This window comes from Buteo buteo, chromosome 13 (genome assembly GCF_964188355.1).
Source record: "Buteo buteo chromosome 13, bButBut1.hap1.1, whole genome shotgun sequence".
Taxonomy (NCBI): domain Eukaryota; kingdom Metazoa; phylum Chordata; class Aves; order Accipitriformes; family Accipitridae; genus Buteo; species Buteo buteo.
This window is the reverse complement of record NC_134183.1, coordinates 8,434,706-8,454,539: the sequence shown is the minus strand read 5'-3', so window position 1 is coordinate 8,454,539 and position 19,834 is coordinate 8,434,706. Positions and strand designations below refer to the sequence as shown.

The window sequence follows — 19,834 nt, the reverse complement described above, 5'->3', positions numbered from 1 at the left end:
ATGCATTCATTTCTTGGCTTTATTCCAAGACTCGCTGGGTTTTTTTTTGGGGGGGGGGGCTTCTTCTGATGAGGCTGTGTACCCTTCTTTGGCTCATATGAGGGAATGCTTTTTTATGGTATATTTTGGGAGAGGCAAAGCTTCTCTTGGGATATGTCACTTTGCTGCTTCTCTGATTGTCCATCTGCTTCTACTAATTGCAGGAATAGGGCTCCTGTTTTACCTGGTGTACAAAAGCAAAGAGTACCAAAAGGAGGCATGGTGCAGGCAGCAGTGTGGTCAGTTTAGCACTTTCCTGAAGTGTATTGCCACAGACAAAAACATGTTAATAAACTTGATTGTTATTTGCTCTTCATCCTATCCCATGATGTCAAATCAGGGTAGGATGTCTGAAATGAAATAATGATTTTGTTTAGACATTTTGAAGATCAATGGTCAGCTCATACATACTCCTGTTGAAGGGTGAGGGAGGCAAATAATACAGTTGCATATTTAAAAGATGAAATAATTTTAGGATATGTATAATACAAACTACCACTCATTTATGTAAATCGGCTCTCCATCTTGTAGGTATTAGTCAGGTGCTCGGGTGACTCAGGAAGTTTTCCCACCACATGTTAATGCATAACCCCAACTGTGTTTCAGGACCTCTTGTGTTCAGTTAAGCATTAATCCAGTGGTTAGCCCCAAAATCCCTATTGGTAACTCTGGTTTTGGCCTTTTGACTTTCATTATAGGACTGCAATCTTAGTTCTGTAACTGAATTTCCGTTATGACCCAACTCCTGAGCACTGTTGGCTAAAGTGGGGCTGTGGGCCCAGTGTGGGTAATTCTGCAGGAAGATGCAGACAGTTACAGGAGGCTGGATGGAAGGGGCTTGGCTGTACAAGCCTGATGGGTTAGAAACTAGAAGTCTAAATTCCAGTGACTTCAGAGCAGATCTCTGCTTCCACCAAAGCCCTCCCTTGGGGCATCTCTTTTGTTTGTATTAAGGGACAGAGGTGTGTGTGGTTGTCCCTCCCCAGCATAAGCCTGGTGAGTAGGCTGTAGGGAGTGAGGAGAGGGCTTGACCATTACTGTATGCCTGGGTTAACTCTAATACAGATCAGTGCGTGTGAAAGAAAGAGACACGGACTAATGAGAATGCCTGCCTGTTTTCTTTTGGGGAAACAAAAAGCTGACTTGCAGCTCGCTGACATTTCTATAGTCACGTTGCATTGGCAGGACAGACAGCACCAGTAGTTCTTTTGGAAAGGCAGGACAAGGGGATCGAATGTGTTGTCCCCATCCCGGTCCCCCCACCCTTCCCCACCATGTGAAAGGAGCTCTTTGAGTGCAAGACGAGACTGAGTCAGTGCAGCTCTGCAGGGGGATATAAAGCCAGCTTTGTAGTAGCCCTCCCTAGGCTTTCAGTGCCCTAGACCATGCGGTGCAACGTCACACTGTTGCAGCCCTCCTTACCTGAGCAGCGCCAGGTCCTTCGCGCTTCAGCACACACATTTCTTTTCCTATGGCGACAGTAGTCTGTAACCTGCTGCTTTGCTGCTTCACTCGCTCTTCTGCTTGGTAAATTAACCTCCCAGGCCGTGGGAATGAGTGAGCCAGCTGCTGCTGTAGACCGTTGCAGGGTATGTGATGCTTTGGTAGACATATAGTTATGTTCCTCCCAGACACACACATGCACGCACACAAGTTAAGCAAACTGTGTTTGGTATATCTGTGACAAGTTCAGACATGCCTTAAAGGTTTTATAATGAGAATAAATGAAGTGCTCACTCTCTTACTTTTCCCCTCTCTGACCCACTTTTTGCAGATAAAGTTGGTAAGCCAACTAGGGCACTCCTTGGTAGAGAAGCAAAATCTCCGCTTTGTTCTTCCTTGCAGTGAAATAATTCTCTTCTAAAATAACTTTTGTTGCTGCTTGGCTGCAGGATTTGATCTCTAAATGCCTGATGAAGTGTTTCTGTGTATCTGGTATCAGCATTTTGATTAAGAGACAACTGGCCACCTCTGCTGTGAAACCCGGGTTTTAAAAAGCTCCTCTAAATTCTGCCTGCTTTCTTAAAAAAAATAAAAAAGAAGAAAAAAGTAACCACCTGGTTCTTCTTTCTCTAGCAAAATCAGTGTCTTCGCTGGTTTAAGTTAGGGAGTGTTCTAGAAGAGAAATTACTTCCTGCCTGTATTGCTAATGAACATATCATTGTCACTAAACTCTTTTTTACATATCCAAAAGCACTGATGTCTGCCAGAAATCTTTTAAAGATTCCTGGAAGAATCTAATCATCTTCACATGGCTAGTTTGCTAAGGCTGGTAGAACTGGTTGTGCAATACTGTATGAGCAAATGGACTGGTTTACATGGATGTAGGACTCTACCCAAACTTTGGCTGCTGATCTAAAGCATGTGTTAGCAGATTGAGACCCGGGCTGTATTATCTGAATAGGGCTCCCCTGTGACCTCAGTCTGGACTGTATTTCTGTGACTTAATTTACATTCTTGTTTCTTCAAATGTAGATTTCTTCACCTTCAAACCACAAACAATAAAATAGAAGCTCTCTAATATGAAATATATAGACATACTCTGAACTCTGAGGTGTAGGGATCAACAGGACCTCTTTACATATTTATCCTAGAGCCATTCTGATTGGACATTGAATATATTTGGCCAATGGTGCTGAATTAATAACTGCATATTTCATCCACCTTGCCTTTTGCAGATCTCAAAGATCTGAAAGTATTTGGCAGAAGAGATTGACACCACTGTTTGTTTTGCATGTGGGGAAAGTGGAGGCAGAGAGACCTTAAGCAAGGTGCCAGGAACAGAACCCTAGTTCTGTTCCAGGGCTTAATCGCTGTGATTCCTGCTGGAATAGGCATTCCCTGAAAAAAAAAAAAGACTCAAGTCTTTATCAAAAGACACCTTGCATTTGGAGGGTGGAGTTCTTGCCAATAAAAATAATTACCAGATCATTTTCTCTTTTGTTTCCTAGATGTCGCCATGCTGCCATAGCGAAGTACTTTGGCGATGTCACCCCACCTTGTAACAAGTGCTGTGATTACTGCAAGAACCCCGGGGCAGTGAAAAGACAACTGGAGTCACTGGAGCGCTGCAGCAACAGCTGGAGCAAAACCTGCATTGGGCCCACAGGTTCCTCCTGGGATAGCTATGACCCAGAGCTGTACGAAGGCGGGAGGAGAGGTTGCAGAGGTTTTAGCAGGTCTGTACTTGGTAGCTCAAATTCAGTTCATAGGGGCTATCAGAGAAGAAAGCATCTCCCAGCTGCAGGCCCAGCCACTCCTATTTACAGCACATGTTTCTGTGTGGTGGTATTTTCCTGTAACTTCCTGGCAGCAGGAGCTGGAATTTCATTTTCCACACACTTTGGCAGCCTTGATCACATTCATGTCCCAGAGAGCCAAAAGCCGTTTTGACTGACCTAAGAATTGCTCTTCAGAATGTAATTGGTTCAAGAAACTAGCCTAAAATTTTTTGAAAGTGGTAAGTGGGCTCAGCCCATTCACAGTCTCAAGAATAAAAAATCTTTAAAGTGAGAACAACATGACAACGAAGTATGACATGGCCCAGAGTTCATTTCTGACTTAGTATGGCTGTCTGTGGGCCAGCAGGCTCAGGGGCCACTGACAGGACTTAAGTCATCACTGAGGATGTAATGGAATGCCAGTGTCAACGTCTTCTGCACATTGCTAAATTTTAGTGTTTTCCTATCAGGCTGACAGCAAAAGGAAAATGTGCAGTGGGAAACATGATTAATTCTGTAAAATGCTTGGCAGTATGGAGTTGACAACTTCTCTTTCTCCTTGTTCTCTGGCTGAGTTGTGGTGATTCTGCAGCTCTGTCAGGCTGCAAGTTTTGCTATATTCCTATAGCACTGCCTGTGAAGCTCTGCCAGGATGCACAGTGCTGTCAGCTGGCCTAGCCTTCTGCTTTACCTTAAACAGCTTGAGACTGGTAGCTTTGTTCTTCAGGCAAGTCCAGCTGAGTCAGAGGAAACTGGTGTACTTGTGACCTAAGCCCATGTTTGATCTCAGGACCTGAGAAGACACGGCCAATGCTGTTGTGCAGCACAGTGTTTGCAGTTGATTTATTGAATGTCTCCATGACTTGATTGTAGCTTTGCCTTGGAAGTTGTAATAGTCAACAGCCTTAAAGGTCTGATTTGTGATACCTGTAAGTTTTGGCTGTGACAGCTGTGGAAGGCAGTAAACTGTTGGGCTACATCTGGTGAGAATCAGCTGCTGCATTTCAGTGTATTAGTGGTGGAGATTTCATTTAATACAACAGTCTGTGAACAACTGAGGCTGAGGAATGGATGCTTTGCCCTTTCTGCCATCTCTGCTCCAAGGGCAGTAGTGACTGACAGATGTGGGACATGACACAATGCAGTAATTCCTCAACCCCATGGGAGAATCTGGCAGAGCTTCTGAAATGGAGCCCTCCATTCTCTGAGCACTAGTTATGTGCTACTAGTTCATGCCACTGCTTACTAGTTCATGCAATTCACAAATCCATTAACTGCTGTCCAGGTTGAGGGATGGTAGTGAAACCAGCTAAGAGTTGTTCAGAAGGGATGTGAAATACATCATCTTTTGTAAATACTGGGATGACCTAGGCTTTTCAAAGCCTGTCCCCCAGTTAATGCTGCAGCTACAGAAATGTTTGTTCCTCGTTTTCCTGTCTTATCCAGGTATGATGAAGAAAGCAGTGGGAATGGGGATGAAGCCAATGAAGAGAATCGGAAACGGGAGTGGAACAACTTCTACAAAAAGCAGATGAGTCTGCGCAAAGTGAGTTTGTATCCCTTTGTAAGAGATTCACAGATTGTTTGCTGTGAGCTTGTCCTACAGACATAAAGGCTTCCTGGCACTAATGAAAGTAAATTATTGCATCTTGCTGTTGCTTGTTCTGTTTTTTTTATTTTTTGTACCTCTGCTTTCACTATGTTCTCCATATTTTAGGCCAGTCCTATAATACAAAGAAATGCAGCTTACTCATGTACTGACTTCTCTCCAGTGCTAATTAAGAGGATCCTATTGTCTTTAATACCTCTTATATTAGTAAAAACAGATTTCCCCATTCAGCTTCTCTTGCATATTCCTATAGCAAAGGTGAACTTTTGGCTTTGATTTGCATTCTTTGTCTTCTTTCTCCCATTTCGGTGCCTTTTCAGTACCTTTGTAACTTCAGCATTAATTTTCCCTGGAGCAGGGGTATAAAATGTGTCTTTTGTGCTTCTAGACCTGCATGTGTGTTGCAGGAATGGAAATGTTTGACTGATCTTTGTTTTCTTCTAGGGCAAAGAACCAGAAAAGGATGATTTTGTTCCTCCAAGTAAATATCTTCTTTGATTTATAGTGGTTTTCTTTGGGAGAAGAAAGTCTTGTATTTTGCAGCTGTGTGTAATTTGTATAGCATCAACACTGGAGGTATCAATCCCTAGGCACAGAGGTTAGGCTTTTGGCTGTGAAAGCTTGGCTGGAGGAGATGGATCAGAGCTTAGCTTTGGTTGGGGTGAAGGTATGGAATGCATCTTTCTGAACAGCTTTTCCAAATAAGCAAGAGAGAACGAAAACTCTGTCTAACCTGACTTTGTAGGCTATTTCTGCAGTGGTTATGCAGCAGTGTTCAACTGGGCTATAAGGAAACTGCTGAAAAACCTTGCCATTTGTAACCATGCTACTTGAGGCCCTGTCTAGCAACACAGTTTTTACACTATTGTAAAAGAATACCTGGTAGTTCATGTTACTCTATTCAGCCTTTTTTTTTTTTTTTTTGGTTGGTATTGTGGGGAGTGGAAAAGAGTTGAGTTTCCTAAGAGCTGTGATTCCTTGAAAAAGGGTTTCCTGAGATGGGGAGGTTTTGGAAAGCTGTTGGTCATAAACTAGCAAAGTAGACGTTCTCATTCAGGGAGAAAAATCTCACTTTGGCTTCTGCCTACTCTTTTGGTGTTTGTAGCTTCTCCAGGTAAAAAGGGTGACTGTAGTGGTCTTTGGGGTAACTATGCAGGGAGGAACGTGCCAACCAGTACTGGACTGGCATCCTCCCAGTGACAGTTGAGATGTTCTCCATCAGCCCTAGCCCTGCTATGACGCCTTTTCCAAATTGCCTCTTCTGTGGTAGGTGCAGACTGTCCCTTGAAAGATGCCTTCAGCAGGAGAATCTCTAAGCTGACAGTGAAGGTAAGAAAGGCTGATTAATGTTCAGTCTTGTTGACTTGCAAAGAACAATGAAGATTCTGCTTGCCCTGTTCTTACTCCTTCAGGGATGGAAGTCCAAGGGGCACTATGACTTCTGTAGAGCATGTCTGAGTATCCCATGTTTCCTAGGGACGGGAACACTGCTTGAAGATGCTGGAAGAAGCTTTGAGCACCAATCAAAAGGTTCCAGCAGGAGGAAAAGGGTATGAGAGGAGAGAAAAGGGGTAGCATATTGAGTCACTTAACACAGGGCCTACCCTTCGCTAAGCACCATTACCACTCTCAGGGAGTGCCTTTTTAAGTTATTTGGTCCAAGGATGTAGTTTCACTTAACAGCATCCTTCTTGTAGTGATGTTCAGGATCATATACGAGGACTCTTGTGTCTGATTCTGCTAAATCAGCTCGATCCTAGGAGTCGTAATTCTTCCCTCACCCACAAGATGGGGATAGTGTACTTCTCAAACTGAGCAACTGGACAAGAGGACTTTGATTTAAAACCGTTTTCACCACCCTTTCCATTCTCCAGCAACTCACTCTGCGCCCTTAGGACTTAATTAGAAGTTATCACTTATTCTTGCACCAGAGGGAGTGAATTTTGTGCTTTCTGGGAGGTGCTTAAGCATTAGTGTTCCCTTTGCAGATAGAGAAGTGTGTCTTGCCAGAAATCACCCCAGCCTGTGTTACAGGTCAGACCCTCATGCCTGTGCTGTGGAGCTGGAGTATGAAGCTTTCCGAACCAGTAAAATGGCTAACTCATACAAGGCAACTGTGCTAAAGAAGGTAGGGCCATACGGCTGCTGTTGTTCCCTTGAAGGTGATGTGGCCTCAGCTCAAGGGGAAATAGGGTAGAGTTTGTGTCAGAAAGATGAAGGAGAAGCTCTGCTTTGCCTTGGATGTCTTCTGAATCTTTCTTCTTGATTTTGTTTCCATGAGGGCCCAGAATCACGTTGGTTTCACATCTTTGTTGGCTTTACAGGCTCTGGAAACCTACATACCAGTGCAAGCTTATCCAGATGTCTTCTAGGTCTAGCGATAAAGGGAACAGGGAGTTCCTCAGACTGTAGCTGACCATAGAGAAGCCTTGGGTTAGTTTAGCTGGTTGCCATAAGTCTCTCTGAAGATGTTTCTGTTCTTGAGATAGGTGTCTCTTCAGGGGAGACATTTGTTTTGCCACTATGGCTTTTAGTATGTGCAAAGGTGGGAATGCATAAAGATTTCTGGCCACTAGAGAATATTTCTGTTCTCTTTTCAGGTAGCAGAAATCAACAAAGCGTCAAAACAAGGAGAGTTGTTCTCAGTCTTTGGGTCTGGAACTGGTGGCAGCAGCAGCTTGGAAACAAAATCTGGGTCTCCAGCAGAAGCAGACTTCCTCCCTGCATCCCAGGTTTACTCGGTGAGTGAGTACAGATGGGATAGACAAGGAGGCAATGGTGTGCTTTGTGTATCTGCTTTTTTATATTTTTATTTTAAGTCCTTTCTGTGGCCATAGCTGTATATTTCTATTGTAATTGTTTTCCCTGTTTGTCCTTTGTTTTTGGAGTGAGATCAACTAGTCATGCTGGTTCCTATTTGTGAATATAATCTATGTGCAGGCCATACATTAAGTAAGCTTTCTTCATCTTGCTCTAACCAAGGATGCCATCTGTTTCCTTACTGCAGGCCTATAACTTTAGCCTAATCCATTTCCCTGATGTCTCAGTTGATGGATATGATGATAAGTCAATTTTAAAGCCTTCTGCAGCTTACAGCTGTACACACTGGTGCATTGTATACAGAAACTTAGCTCCTTTCAGGGTTCTGCACATGCTCTCAGGGCTTCCTTAATGCTCTCATATCCAAAATTCCTTCTTCTCCCTTTCTCCCTAGTTCAAACCCAAGCGCGTGGGAGCAGGATTTCCAAAGAAGTCCAGCTTGTTTCACACAGCTTCAGAACTGCTGAAGATCCAGGAGGAGAGCGATGTAAAGTCTGTCAAAAAAGAAGTAGATTGTCCAAATGGGCAAGACAACAGCAGCTGCAGTCTGGAACTGGACACCAGAAACACTGTTCTCCAGAAGAAAGAAATAGGAACCAAAGCAATGTGTGAGAGTGCTGGGGTAGAAGTACTTTTTCCTGAAAAGAAGGGAGAGCAATCCAGTCCAGACACAAAAGCTGCCCTTTGGGAGAGCCCTACTAAGAAGTCCAAACCTAGCAAGAAGCAGCAAAAACTCGCAGAAGCAGCTAAAAGAGAATCACAGGATATTTCCAAATTCTTCTCCCTCCCCAAAGGTGGGTCTAAAGCCAAAAGTTGCAGCTCGGCAAAAGAAGATGGCTGTTCTGCAAGCACACTACCTCAGGTTTCTTCTCAAAGCATGTGTCAAGAGAAGCCAATACCTCAGGAAAACAAAGGTGTCTCTGGAGAAGATGTGACTGGACAGTCCCAGGCAGAGAATGAAGAACTGGAAGAGGCAGAAATAACACTGACTGAGAGAGAGGAGGATTTTAAGACCCAGCAGGCTGCTGAATCTGAACTCCTTCAAGAAGAAATTGATTTAACATCCAGGTAAAATCTCTACCTCTGCTCCCTGTGTTGCCCTATTAATGAACTGCAGAGCTCCACCAGCCTTGTCCTGGAAACTGGGAATCTGTATTAGATCTCTAGGCTGGTGAGGGAGACTCTTGCTTTACCATGGAGAGTCTCATGTCCACTGACAGTGAATGCAGTAATATCTTCACTGTGGAATGATTAAAATTGGCCTTCTCTCCACTCTTCCCAGTAGCGTTGCTGAAAATGTCACAGAAACTGAACTAATGGTTGTTGGGGAAGGTGAGAGTGGGAAGCGACCAGGATCAGAGGAGGTAAGACTTTAGTGGATGCTGATTTCCTTTATATTTTTGCTGTTCATCTTGTGCCAAGTTTCTCTCTGGGAGTGATGCTCCTGGTCTGAACTCCACCTGATAGTGTTATTTATCTGGGGAGGGCCCAGCTGCAATTGCAGCAGAGAGGAGAATCATAGTTGCGTTGCACTCCTGGTGTCCCCCTGCTGCCCGCTAGGCCAGTGCCAGCAACTCAGACTGCAGTGGAAAGCTTCGTCGCCACTCTGCTGTTTCCTCTTCTCTGCAACCCATGTGACTGTACCCTTGCTGATGACTTGCCTGGAATGAGTCTCTCCACCCCCTCTAGATCTGTAACTAACTATAATTAGCAAGCTGCTTTCTCGAGTTGAGGGAACAACCACAGGCCAATGATACACAGGACCACTCAGAAGTGAACCATGCTCACAGCCTTCCTTGCCATTCAGTCTCTGGTTCTGCATTTGGCATCCGAGACTGCCTGGTAGCTGTCTCTACTGAACAGTGCAGTCTTCTCCTTGCTCTTTCAAATTGAACAGGAGTATGGCACTCCTGAAGTGGTTGATTCTTCCTGAGGGGTGTATTCTCAGCAGACATCCTGGGAAATCGTTTCCTGTCAGTTTTTCCTGTATAGGACAGGGTCTAGCAATTACCTGCCCTAATAAAAGCACAGGGTAGTTCTAAATGTGGTAGTGTTAAAGGGTTTTTCTTAAAGTCCCTTTGTGTGGCAAACAGTGTATTATGTCTGCACAGCATAATGGGTTACATAGATTCCTGCATGGTATTCACTATAGGGAGAGCCTACAGGATGCTGCAAAGATTCGTGTTCTCAGAAGGAAGTGGCTGCTTGGAAGTGTAATGCTGCCACAGGAATTGATGGTTTTGGTTTTCTTCTGTCCCATCTCTAGGATATGGAAAGTCCCGCAATAAAGCGGCTACGGACAGTGGCAAAATCTTCTATTCTGTCCCTGCCAGAAAGCAAAAGTGTTGGTCCAACAAAGAAGAAGGTGACTTTTGATCCAAACTTATCACAGTGTGATAAAGAAGGAACCAGCAAGACTGTACAGCCAGTGACCAAAGGCGTGTCCCTCAAAGAGACAGCAGACATCGTTGTCAAATATTTGACGCCATTCTACAAGGGTGGCAAATTTGCTTCCAAGGTAGGGTACAACACAAGACCCTCTTTAGCAGAAGGAGACTGCACCTCCCTAGTGAGCTGGGGCTTTAAGAAGGGGAAGATGATCTGGTTACCACATTTCACTTCCAGGTCACATCTTGGTATGTGCTGTTTTAGTGACTCTAGGTGCAACAACTCAGCTCTCCCAAGAAAGGGTTTGTGTGTGATTTAGAGTGGTGTCATGTTGGTTCCACACTTGTTTGTGATTGTTCATATTTTCACACTAAACTCTGGCATGTTTTTAAGAACTCCCACCTGTGGAGTGGCAACAGATTAGGTTCAGTTCTGGTGTAGATTACTTGATGTGTTCTGCAAGGCAGTATGTGTGTGCATGTGCTTCTCCAGCACTGCAGGGTCGGGTGCATTTGCAGGTTTGCAACACTCCTGTAGTCTAAATCTGTGAATAGTTTGTGCTACAGCCAGCCTGTGCTAAGGGCAAGATGAATGTGGAAACAGTCTGGTGATGTAACCAATGTCTGCTTCCTGTGTTTTATCTTCCCCAATTCTGCAGGATCTGTTTAAGGGCTTTGCTCGGCACCTGTCTCACTTACTGACTGAAGAGCAGAACCCTGCGCGCAAGACTGGTGAGTTGATAGCTGGGGAGAGCACCAAGAATCTTTGGTTCTTTTGATGCTAAATGGATTGATGTCTTTAGAGGGGGTAGATGTCTTAAGTATCATCTCAAAGGTGGTACTTCCTCTCTTGCAGTGAAGGAGGAAGCACAGAGACTCATCAAGGAGTTTTTCAAAACAAGGGTCAGGTGTGAGAGTGAGACAGACTGGCAGGAGCTGCAGAGCTCAGAGAGATGATCCTTGCATCATGTTGGCTGTCTTCCTTCCTCCAGCAGTGGGACCAGGGTATCCTGAAGAACTCAGCCATGGAGGGTTTCATGAAACCACAGAAGTGAGCTTTCTTTTTCCACTGCATTTTTGCTCACTTCCGACCTTAGTGACATGCACTTCCAGGAAACCAGGTTCTGGGAACTTATGGAGAGTTTCTCCAATAACTAGGGCACTGAAGCCCTCTAATACCTCTTGCCAAGAGGTATGAAGTCTGCATCTGCTGTGTAGTTTAGGGGCTGCTGCGTCAGATGTTCTGCAACCTCTATTCCCTGCAGCAGTCTGGGAAGGGCTCAGACTTTCCAGTGGGGACTCTGCTTTGGGATTGCATCTCGCTTCCTAGATAGCTCCTCCCCTTGCTCCCCCATCTCTTAGTTCATATTTCAGTGTTACCAGTAGAAGCCTTATGCTACAAGTTCACATGCTTTGCTCAGGGCTGCCAATGATGAACTTGATGGTTACGTTCCTGGATGGAATGTTTTCCCTTGAAGGACCAGAGGGGAGTGTTTTGTTTTTACCATGCAAGCAATGCCGACTTTCTGAAGGTGGAGAAACTTGGATTCTTTTTCTTTCAATCTAAACTTTTTCTTTTTTACTTTGTCTAGTTCTGTCTGCCCTTTAACTTAAGCAGTGATGCTCTTTCAGTATTAACCTCTCCAATAGTGGCATCAAGGTTGCCAACACTTTTCCAGCATTTGCTTGTAACCCCCAAAGCCATATTTGCTCCCGGTGCCTCACCCACAGTCTGCAATACAGAGGGCAATGTTGCTGTTACAACTTGTTAAGGTACTGCTGTGGCCCTCAAATTGACACTGTGGTGCCTCTGCTGCTATATTTATATAAGGACCTGAACCTTAGGGTATCCAGTGGGCTTGAAATAACCTGATCCCTGGCACAAGTCCTTTCTGTTGGGTTTTTGTTGGGTTCTGCCTTTGTTCCATGCCTACAGAGGCTGGTGGCCTCCAGCACTAGTGCTGCTAGAGGAATCTGCAGCCTGAGAGGCCATCAAACAGGCTTTTGGATCACTGTACTCAACAAATGTATTTTTTTTTAAATGTACTTAAATGTATGTGCGGAACTGACAATAAAACAATGTTATAGCTGCTGTGGACTCTTCCTGGAAGCTTTTTCTTATCACTCAATCATACAGACTGGTCTAAGATACTTTTAAAACTCCAACATAAAACATAGACATAAAAGTTCATTTCTTATCTGAACAGACAGCTAATAAATGCAAGCCCAGGATGGCATGGATGGGAAACGTGCCAGCAGACACCTCCAACCCTTTATAGCTGCAGGACTTCTCCAGCTAGAACCAGGAGAACCTGGAAATGTTTAACTCAAAAGTCACTTTCATCTTCAGCTTGCTCTGCTCACTGGAGGACAAAGGGCTTTACAAGAAGCTTTTTACACAACAGGTATTTTTCAGCTGTTGCCTGCTGGCTTCTATTTTACCTTCCCATTAAAAATCCTGTTTCATCAGCCACTTAAGTGGTGTTACTATCTCTCCAGAGTTCAGTGCTTATAGAGTTCAGCTGCTGCCTGCGTGAACTTCTCAGAAATGCTTTATCTTGTAAATCTGTAAGCAGATTTGTATGACAAAGTGCTTTATCAGAGTGTGGGGCATTTCTAACCAGATGAGTTGTGCTTCTATGTAAGGCAGCAAAAGCTCAAAGAGAAGGGGAATAAGGATAAGTTAATCTTTAGATATTTTTTCTCTTCCTTTCTTTCACATTGCTGTGATGCTTTACCTAAGCCTTGCAGTAGCACTGCTGAAGGGGAAGGGTGGAACATGCTTCAGCTAAGACCTCACAGGCCACAGCAAGCAGCAGTCAAAGGGAAGTTCCTGACAGGGAAGATGCTGTAGTTACTGCTAGCATCAGCTCACTAGCAAGAAGCTAGCTGTGTGTTATGGCTTGCATTGAGCACCCTCAGCTCTATCCCCTTCCTAGCCAACAGTGACAATCTTTTCCTCAGGCTTTGCCAGTTACCTGCAGGTCAATCTTCCCATGTTAGATGTAAACCAGTATCTGTTATGTCATAGTTTCAAAACATCTCTATGTGATTATTTTATTGCAATCTCCTAAAGTGCAGATACTTTTCAGTAGGATAGCTGTAGCAATAAAAATAAATTAAGCATTTTTGTACAACCCAGGACACTCTCCTCTGCTGTAATACAAATTCCATTTGAGTACACTTTCTTCACAGGTATGGAGCCATCATTTAAATATGACAGCTGCATGGACATGACTGACTTCTTTATAGTAGAGGGAAACATATGCATATAATTATGTCAGTAAGAAATTAATTAACAATAAACTTTCTTACCATTGCAGCTCAATCTGTGCCCCAGCATATGTGTTAATTATATATTAACACTGATCTGCTTTGCAATTGAGATGCTTTCTACAAGCTCCTGCTTCACAAATCCTGCTATAGGGCCTCTTGCATATCAATACAGAGAAAAAGCTGGCCTATGGAAAACACCAGCAGTCAGTGCAGTCATTTCATAGCCTTAGCTGTGCACAAATCTCTAGCAAGCATCAGTCTTTTCTCATGTTAATTAATTAAAGAAGGGTCCCACACTACAAAGCTTGAAGGCAATTGCTTGCATCTGTTCAGCTGCTCTGTGTTGGAACAGGCTATGAAAAAGCAATGGTGTGGAAAGGGTGTCTTGTGCTTTGTTTAGCCACTGCATACATCACTTCAAGGAAGAGTACGTGGGGACTGAATGGCAGGTCACAAGGGATGAGATTATTGTTCAGTTCATCAACAAACACTGTGGCGGCAGTCTTAGAAAGTAGCTGTCTGAGGTCATGGATGTCTTTTGGAAAAGTCCTCTCCAGAAGACAGGGCAGGAAGCACTGAACAAGCTTGAAGAAAGGAAAACAGTGCTGTTTTGGTTGGTCATTCTCCTCCTCGTAGGCTTTAGTGGTGCAACTCTGTTTTATCCAGGATGACAACAATCGTGTGATACATTTCTTTAGCCTGTCAAAACACAAATCAGTATCAGTCATTCTCTGCCCCAGAAATGGCTGCTTCTCATAATTAAATATTCCCATAAATCACTTTCCATAATTAAATATCAGGTACTTGCTGGGACAAAGCTGCGCTTTGTGGCCTGGGAAATGCAGTGCCCCCATCCAGCTCTGGGACAGAAGAGAGCAGTAGTACTGACTCTTAGCAGAGGCTCAGCTGGGCAGTGGAGGGCAACTTCTGAAATGCCAGGAGGAAGCTGTGCCAGGAGGAAGCTGTAGGTCCAGGCTGATCTCACCTGTGACAGTTCAATCCACATAGTCTTGGGGTTGGCAGCTGAGCCATAGTTCATTTCTATGCCAGGAAGCCCACCATCAGAGACAGGCCGCAGGGTTCGCATCTTCTGCAGCTCTTTCAGTGGAATGACGCAGGAGACCTCCTGTGTAAGGAGAAAAGCCACAAAACACTCTCTGGTGCAGTCCTTACAAATAAAACCATCCAATTCTCACCAAGGAGGATTCACCTCAAGAGCTTATTGAAAGCTGAGACAAGGACTGGGGCAGTCAGAATACTTGTATACAGAATACAGGGCAGGCTCCTGCTGACAGCATGTCCCTAGAACTCTCTCAAGATTGGGACAAACAGGAATGTGACCTACACTTAGTTTTACTGTGGACTGTGCTTATTAGCATGGTCACTGCACTTACAAAAGAGCACATGGCAGTACTAACTGTTCTACCACTCTTGTCACTTGCTTTGGGCTAGGGCTGTTGTTAGAGTTGCTGTGATGCAGGTAAATACAGTCTTTTCCTGCGCAAGTTCTTCTAAAAGTCAGAGTTAACGTCTGACAGACATCAGGGCTCTGGACTCTAGGGAGGAATTGTCTGGCATACCTGGGTGGTGCCATCTGCCACAATGATCTCCTCTTTATTCACACCAAAGAAACAGGGCACAGGGATTGTGTCATCACTGACTCTCTCTACAAAGTAGGTGTTGTAGCCAAAGAAAGGCAGTTTCATCACATGCTCTGTAAGAAAGCAAAAGGTGGCTTTCAGCAGCGTCTAGCTAGCAATCTACTGCACCAACCTAAGGTGGTCAAAAGCTGCAAGCATTCCGAAGCTTTTCTACATTGAAAAGTAAGATTGACAACTTCTCCCTCCCTCCCAGGCAGCTGATACTCAATTCTCAGCAGCCTGAATGGATGTCCCGTTCTTTTCCAACCAGAAAACAGCTGTGCAGCCAGAGTATCAATTAAAACACAACTTGTACAGAGCTCTGAATATATACTGTAGACTTCTACAAAAGAGGTGGAACTTCTGCCATGATCACCACGCTTGGGAACAAGTGCCAATCTGCAGGAGGAGGCTGTCAGGGAGTTCTATGTCATGGCCCATTCCAGGCTCTAAGGATCCTTGCCAACCTCATGAACTGTCTCAAAAGTGCCTTCAGAGCAGCTTCCATCATGCTCAGGACAGATGACTCAAGCAGATCTGTATGTCTCCTCACCTATGAACTGGATTTTTGCATCCACTGGCTGGAGGGGCTGCCTGGTTCTCAGCAGCGTGCCAACATGGTTCTGCAGAGCCTGGGTTCTGATGGAGGACTGCAGGGTCTGTGGTGTGTACTCCTTCAGCTCTTCCCTGTGCCAACAAGCAGATACTAATTCACCCCCTGCCCAGCTAAAATCAAAAGATCAACCAAGGGGATTAAGAGGAAGGAGGGGATGTGGCAACAATTTTTAATTGCATGGCTGGAGCAAGGGTGGAGGGAGAGGGTAAGAGCACAACAGGTCGTATCTGAATTGGGTAATGTGGAAGGAAACATCAGAGACAGTGAGACCACCATTTTCCACAGAGAAGGCAGCTGTGCACCACTGAGTAGTGCACTCAGAGAAATCTCTCCTTTCTGGAGACAAGAGGAGTTCTTCAAGCAAGGACTGTAGCATGGAAGTAAAGCCACAGGGTGTTTCTTTCACAGACAGTCTCAGCTGAATACCACCTTATTCTAACCCTGTCTTGCTCCTGTTCATCCAAAGCACTACACAGAGCAGAGCTCCAATGCCCAGCAGGGTTATGCTATTACCCTATGGTATTACCCCCTGCTGCTGGTGCTGTAAGGGGATCTGATGCAGACATTACCTCAACTCCAAGTCAAAGTGCATAAGGGTACAGGAAGGAAGGAGTGTGAAAATAACAGCTAAGGGCTGCAGGACAGAAGCTTTCCAGTACCCAGGGACATTTTCATTCCCGTTAGGCTCACTACAGGTTTTGGGTGCCCAGGGTTGAAAACTCTGGCACTTGTGAGAAAGAACAAAGGAGCATTCATCCCAACAATAAGCTCATGCACTTCCTTCTTGGTATTGCAAACACATGGCAGTCAAAAGAAATGCCCATGGCACCCTCATGAACCTCAGCTCAGGATTCACAAAAGGAACTGTGGATCAGAGACTGTCAGCATTAAGAGGGTGAACAGAAGGTCAACTTTCTTGATTATGGGCAGGAGTCAGTCACTAAGTGACATTAATTAGGAGCTTATTCTCCAGAACTGTCCATTCCTTAATTATCCAGCAAGTACTTTCAGGCACCTACTCCTAACCCCTGTGGTGCCAACAGCCATTAGAGATAGAGACCCACCCTGAGACAGACGTACCTGGAGAGAGAAGAGTTCTGCTGTTCTGCTTTGGCCCAGTGCTGGAGCACTGCCAAAATGCCCACCTGCATCTCCATTTCTTTACTATGGCTCAACAGTATCCTCCCATTCAGGTAATCCCACAGGATCTGAGAGACAGCACAGGAAAGAGCCCTTTGTTAAACCTGCCAGAAAGTTCAGGCATGTCTGGGCAGTGCCAGGCTGCAGAGACCTACATCCTGCCTTGCTGGTAACACATCCAGCTCAGGCTGATAACACAAAAGCAAAGGCTTTCTGGGCTCAGGAAGAGGATGCAGAACTGCACAAACCATGTCTGGTTGAGTACAGCTCATAGGCTAGGGCTACAGGCACACTGCCTTCCATGCATCCATAGCTTCAGTTATTAGCCATTCCCAGAAACAGCACACAAAGCCGATCAGCCAAAGCCCTCCCGCTTCTTCAGCCCCCTTGGGACATTCCCATTGGCCTGTACGCTAACTCTGCCCCTGCTAGGGAGCCCTTGCTAGGGAGGTTCCTGGTGCGCACACTGGCCTTGTTGCTTACCTGTCCATAATGGACATCAGTATAAATTTTGTTCTCAAAGTGCAGAGGTGTCCTCCAGATGAGCCTGCGTAAAGTCACAGTGACCGACTTGTCCTCCAGCAGGTAATCATGAAGATACTCCTCTGATCTTAACGGCCTCACCATTTTATCTACATGTTTATGCAGAGAGAGGGTCATCACACTTCATACTGAGACAGTGGGCTGAGCTCTATGGCCTGGGACAGGACCCTTCCTGCAGACCTCTATTCCACCCTGCCCTTACCACTCCGAGCATCAGCCATTCCAAAGGGACATGGACCCACACAGACACACACACCTCTCTCAGGAGCAAGCAACACAGCCCCTGATAAGCCACAACCCTTAACCCTAGTACAGGGGGAAACTGCTGAAGAGGCACCTCCCTGGAACCAGCAAGCATGGGGGAACTGTTTGAAACAGTAGCCATGGTCCTCCCTGTTGGAGGGAAAGAAAGCAGCTAGATGCTAGTCTCTACTTGCCGAGATTATTGCTGTCACTCCTGATGGCAAAAAGAACAAATTCTTGTATCTCTTCCTGTTCGCCTGCCCCCATCTGCTCACAGATCTCCTGCAAGAGCTCCTTGGCCACCTGAAGCAAGGAAAGAAGCAAATAAACACTGTGGCCAGGCAAGCCCAAAGCAGCCCCAGAGCAATTAGACATACTGGGCCTGTTGGAGGGCAGCAGTATGGCTCTGGCCATTGCTCAAAGAAGCAAGCTGGGTGAGGCATCCCAGTGTTGTGCAGGCCCTGCAGAGATATGCTGCTACAGGGATTCCTAGGACGTGAGTAGGAAACTCTCACAGTACAGGGATTCCTAGGACGTGAGTGGGAAACTCTCACAGCACTATGGGAAGCACAGGCCAAGCCCAAGGTTTTGACAGATAAGGGAGTTCCCTGGTGTAGGTCAGAGTTCAGTTCAATGAAGAAATTCAAAGCAGAAAACTCACAGTGAATGTCTTTATTCTGGTGAGGTATTCCACACCTCCAGGCATCAGGATCACTAGCCGGCGGGCACCATGCCCCTTCTGCAAAGGACAGTCTTTAGGCAGCAAGACATGCTGGATCCCATCAGCTCCACAATTATTTCTCTCTCTTCCTCCTCATCTCTGCCTTCCACTGCTTGCCCATAGTACCTGCCTCTTCCCTGCCCACTCCATGGCACTGCATTTCCCAATCCCCTTACAGACACATGCTTCATTTCCTCTCTTGGAACACTAACCGCCCCAGTAACACTGCACATGGCACCTCCTGGCAAGCCTCTGCCCTCCCTCTCTTCCCAGCATCCCCACTTCTCTGCCCCTCAATACCAGCAATGCCTCTATCTCCACAGGGAAAGGAAGGCGGCGGCGGCCCCCGTACATGAAATTTTTCCGCAGGTTGCTCTGACAGATCTTGGCTATATCTGCAGGAAGAAGAAAAAGCTTCATGTGTGGAGCCAAACAGAGGACTAAGCATTGTTTCCTATGGTGTTGGGTCATCCTGGCTGTGTTGAATTTAACCCAGGGCTGCTGCTAGGAGAGCAAAGAGACTTGACGTCATCTCCCACTTTGCCAGGACACATCCAAATCATGAGGGGTCAGCCCCAGACAGCATCCAGGGCAGTAGGAATACAGAGGAATGACAGGATGGGAGAACTAGAACCCTCTTCTCTGGCAGGATTCCAACCCAAATACCTCACAGCTGATGACTCTGGAAGACCACTGCCTGCCTGCCTTTCCCCCAGGGTCTAGCTTTCAAACTGGGCTTAAGCCACAGTGCTAAGCTAAGCCTCAGAGACACAATTCCACCTTGCCTGGGTGAAGATGCAATGGGAAATGACCTCTGCAAACAGAAAGACTAGAGATAAAATGCTGACTCGTGCCCGCAGGCTCAGCTGCCTCAGTACCCCATTCATTTCTCCTGCCTAACAGGATAAGGGAGATTTTCCCATTGGACCGTGTCCCCACCTGGATCCTGTCTTCTTTCCTTGACCACTGGGCCTTAGTAACAAGGGGGCAGACTTTTATTGTACAGGACACAGAAACAGTCATACCGTGGTGGGTGCTAGATGGGTCACTGCTGGCTAGCTGCAAAAACTTGGTGGCATAGGGCATCAGGATGTTAGAAGGGAGGAAATACCCAGTTAGCAGGTTTAGGAGCAACCAACCACGCAGCACGCTCTCCCTGCGGAACAGAAAGATCTGTGGGCGCCTTGGAACAAGACAATACCTGCTTGAAGCAGCTCAAAATGAGCCTCTGCCCTTCTGAACACCTAGGTCAGGTGGCAGAAAATGAGATGGCGGCCCTTAGTCAGATATTTCTTATGCTGAAGAAGGAATTGATTCAGTTATTCTAACAGCAAACAAAGCAAGGGAACAGTCAAGGCCACTCTGATGCCACTGCTGACACATTGCAGGGCAGTGTGGGGTCAAGCCACTCTCTAACTGTTGTATGAATTCTCCAGGGCTGTGATGAGGAAATCAGGGCTCTGAGCAGCACCACTACCATGAGCTGCCAGGTATGTTTATCAGTGCCCAGATATATCAGCAGCCAGAGATACAAGGACAAACATCCATTGAAGTGAAAATGCCAAAGCCAGTGACTAGC

General features: G+C 45.7%; 2 protein-coding genes across 14 annotated transcripts in view; one reads left to right on the top strand and one right to left on the bottom strand.

The window, feature by feature from the left end:
* The window catches only part of RECQL5 (RecQ like helicase 5), a 39,725-nt gene extending 27,556 nt beyond the window's left edge, over positions 1-12,169 (top strand). For 7 of the 9 annotated variants that reach the window (XM_075044539.1, XM_075044543.1, XM_075044538.1 and 4 more), the window contains 12 exons: positions 2,991-3,218; positions 4,707-4,806; positions 5,314-5,350; positions 6,140-6,198; positions 6,346-6,419; positions 6,904-6,997; positions 7,470-7,610; positions 8,084-8,757; positions 8,972-9,053; positions 9,956-10,207; positions 10,736-10,808; positions 10,933-12,169. In XM_075044539.1, the coding sequence (XP_074900640.1) occupies positions 2,991-3,218; positions 4,707-4,806; positions 5,314-5,350; positions 6,140-6,198; positions 6,346-6,419; positions 6,904-6,997; positions 7,470-7,610; positions 8,084-8,757; positions 8,972-9,053; positions 9,956-10,207; positions 10,736-10,808; positions 10,933-11,033 (1,915 nt within the window). In that variant the 3' untranslated portion in view covers positions 11,034-12,169. The remainder of the gene's footprint in view (positions 1-2,990; positions 3,219-4,706; positions 4,807-5,313; positions 5,351-6,139; positions 6,199-6,345; positions 6,420-6,903; positions 6,998-7,469; positions 7,611-8,083; positions 8,758-8,971; positions 9,054-9,955; positions 10,208-10,735; positions 10,809-10,932) is intronic. The other 2 variants (XM_075044545.1, XM_075044542.1) reach the window with 1 other exon arrangement.
* A 950-nt stretch (positions 12,170-13,119) lies between these two features.
* The window catches only part of MYO15B (myosin XVB), a 41,994-nt gene continuing 35,279 nt past the window's right edge, over positions 13,120-19,834 (bottom strand). For all 5 annotated transcript variants that reach the window (XM_075044537.1, XM_075044532.1, XM_075044534.1 and 2 more), the window contains 10 exons: positions 19,281-19,411; positions 18,556-18,650; positions 18,196-18,273; positions 17,729-17,837; positions 17,232-17,380; positions 16,689-16,816; positions 15,546-15,679; positions 14,933-15,066; positions 14,338-14,478; positions 13,120-14,051 (listed from right to left, as the gene is read on the bottom strand). In XM_075044537.1, the coding sequence (XP_074900638.1) occupies positions 13,992-14,051; positions 14,338-14,478; positions 14,933-15,066; positions 15,546-15,679; positions 16,689-16,816; positions 17,232-17,380; positions 17,729-17,837; positions 18,196-18,273; positions 18,556-18,650; positions 19,281-19,411 (1,159 nt within the window). In that variant the 3' untranslated portion in view covers positions 13,120-13,991. The remainder of the gene's footprint in view (positions 14,052-14,337; positions 14,479-14,932; positions 15,067-15,545; positions 15,680-16,688; positions 16,817-17,231; positions 17,381-17,728; positions 17,838-18,195; positions 18,274-18,555; positions 18,651-19,280; positions 19,412-19,834) is intronic.